Source organism: Poecilia latipinna, unplaced genomic scaffold (assembly GCF_001443285.1).
Source record: "Poecilia latipinna isolate Pla-1442-1.1 unplaced genomic scaffold, P_latipinna-1.0 Scaffold503, whole genome shotgun sequence".
Classification (NCBI taxonomy): domain Eukaryota; kingdom Metazoa; phylum Chordata; class Actinopteri; order Cyprinodontiformes; family Poeciliidae; genus Poecilia; species Poecilia latipinna.
The window spans coordinates 333,672-336,389 of NW_015113119.1; the positions used below are offsets into that span (position 1 = coordinate 333,672).

General features: G+C 38.2%; 1 protein-coding gene across 1 annotated transcript in view; it reads left to right on the forward strand.

Annotated features, from left to right (window-relative positions):
• Positions 1 to 1,476: 1,476 nt before the first annotated feature.
• The window catches only part of wdr41 (WD repeat domain 41), a 10,416-nt gene continuing 9,174 nt past the window's right edge, over positions 1,477 to 2,718 (forward strand). Inside the window, exon 1 of the mRNA XM_015040280.1 lies at positions 1,477 to 1,845. Within this exon, the coding sequence (XP_014895766.1) occupies positions 1,798 to 1,845 (48 nt within the window). The 5' untranslated portion in view covers positions 1,477 to 1,797. The remainder of the gene's footprint in view (positions 1,846 to 2,718) is intronic.

Below are 2,718 nucleotides of genomic sequence, written 5' to 3' on the forward strand. Positions count from 1 at the left end.
GACAGGCGCGCGGGGGGGGGGGGGGGGGGGGGGGGGGGGGGGGGGGGGGGGGGGGCGGTGGAGTGGAGGAACGAGGGTCTTTGGATGGTCGGGGAGTTGCTGACTGAGTTGAAATTTGCTAAACAAAAATACTTTTCTGAGTGCCTTTTTGTTGTGATTTGTGAGGTAAAACTGAGGAAACACCTGAGAGAAACTATTAGGTCTTTCCTCACTCCACCAACAGAGGATTGGTGCCTGCACCTGAGACGGTGGAGTTAGGACATACTGCCATCTAGTTGTGGAGAAATGAACAGAACCAGTCATACTGAATACTTCTCCATATTTTTGAAAACTATTTATTTTTTTTTTTTTTGCTGTGCATTTCAGTCCCACTGATGTTTCCTCTGCGACATATTTGTCTTTCGCAAAAAAGAAACTCCCTCATACTCATGTCCCAGTTGATCTTAGTAGAACTTTAAGTCCTACTTAAAGCTACCAGTCAGCCATTTTTACTGAATTAATCAAATTATGCTTAAAAATAGTTAGACACTGATACAAAAAGCTGACACGGTCAGTTCCTTATTCATCTGTTTTGCTATTTTGTTGTAAATCTTAAAATCTACCCTCTCAAAACCAAGCTTCTATGTGTTCACGCCTGTGATGACATCACAAAAGGCAGCTGATGAGATTTCATTTGAGAATCTCTGTTGGTGTTTTTCATCTATCCAGGCGTTTTAAATCACCTTCCACCTTTAAAGTTGTTCCAGTTAAGGTGGTTGTGAGAAAATGACACGACTTTCAGGAAAATATCACAAAAAAATAAGAATAAAATAAAAAGTTCACAAACATAGGTAGGTTGCGATCATGAATGCCTTAGAATATTGAAATCTAAGGCACAGTGTTTACTAATGCTGGTTGATCAGGCAAATAAATACAAAGCAAACATTTTTTTCCTATTTATTTTGATTTCTTAGAGTGAATGTCAAATAGCAAATAGCACAGCGCTTACCACAGAAAAACACAACCTTTCTTCCAATAAGATAAATGTGGAAAAGCCTTTTTAAGCACAGGACATGCGATGTATTACACGTTCCTTCCCTACAAAATGTACTTTGTTTAATTTAAATACTGTTTAGTTTACTGTTAAGCTGGGAGAAAAAAAATACAGTATATTTTCAGATTTTTTTTTTTAGTAAGTTATTTTGACATGATGATTTTGACCCACATGACAAAAAGTTTGGACACCTGTACTACGCTACAGAAGGTCTGTAAAGTAAGTATGTCTGAATGCTTTTCTAATCAGCTGGTCCACATGTTGATTCAGTACCACTGTTATAACAGCAGTTATATATTCAAGTAAATCATAAAAATAAAAATAAAAAACAGGAAAGTCGAAGTAAATGTCGACATTTCTAACACAAGAAATGTGTTAGAAATGTCGGGAAGTACAGATTCACTTCCCAAATATTAATCGACTTCAATCTAGTTTGTCCCTGAAAAGCTTCCGTAGTCACATGAATGATTTGTTGTGGTTGTGCTTTTTCATTTTTACACTATGTCGTTTCAATTCTGACAGCGTAATCGTCTCTATTTTGTTGTTATATTACGATTCTTCGGATTCTTTCACTTATAAATCTCCCCATAAACAAGTCACGCGAGAACGTGTCGGATTTTTCGGTTAGTCTGGTCACTGTTAAAACATGTATCACCCTGTAGCCTGAGCTAGATACACAGGGAGGCTGTTGTCAGTTAGATCTTACTGTCTTTATTTTGAGGGAGTCAGCTTACGGTTGCTGTTTCTGGAGCCGCGGGTTCGTCATGCTGCGGTGGATTCTCGGTGGTCGGGAGGCGCAGAGCTCGGTGGAGGTAAGCTAGCTGCTGCAGGTGTTGTGTCGAGTGTGGTCCCCCCCGAAGATGTGATTCCACCTCGGTTCGGTTCTGCTACGTTGTCAGGCCTTTTTAGCTTCTAAATTCCAACAACGGTAATGGTTGCAAGTAATATCTTTATGGTGCATTCAAGTACACATTACAGTCATTACAGTATCTAATTTTAAATACAATAAAAATGAGTCCAGCTTTTCTTGTCGAATGTCACCATTATTTTTTTTCTATTTAACGCTTTATAAACAACACCCTTGACCTTTTCAAGCTTCAGCGTTTGTATATTAGCTTTGTGACCAAAACACCTGCCTGTTATTATTCCGAAACATTCAGAACTATTTTCACAAGCAGCCAATAAAGCGCTATTCCACTGCAGCTTCTATGAATAAGTTTTTTTTTTTTTTTTTTTAAATTAATAACGAGGTCAAACTTACTGAATTAAATCACGTCTTTGAGGGGGATATATTGCGCTCCTGCTCAATGTAACCCAGGAAGCAATGTAGTAAGACAGCTAACATTGGGTTTTTAGGGTATTCAATAGCTAGTTCAATTTTCTCACATTTATCTGAATAACTTAAAACAAACTATTAGGAGTGAAAGTACCGCACCGTACTTTTACTTTTAGGTGAATATTGTTACTCTTAATTGAATACAATTTTTGGCTACTCTACCCACCTCTGCTAAAAAGTCCTGGACTACCTGCTGATACTGTTCAGCAACAGAGCTGCTATTTATAAACTCTCCTTCAAGACTATGTAGTTTGCTATGATGTTGAGATTAACCCCCCCCCCCCCCCAAAAAAAAAAAAAAAAATATAATTTTTATTTTTTTTTCCCCCCCCCAAAAAGGGGTTTTGGA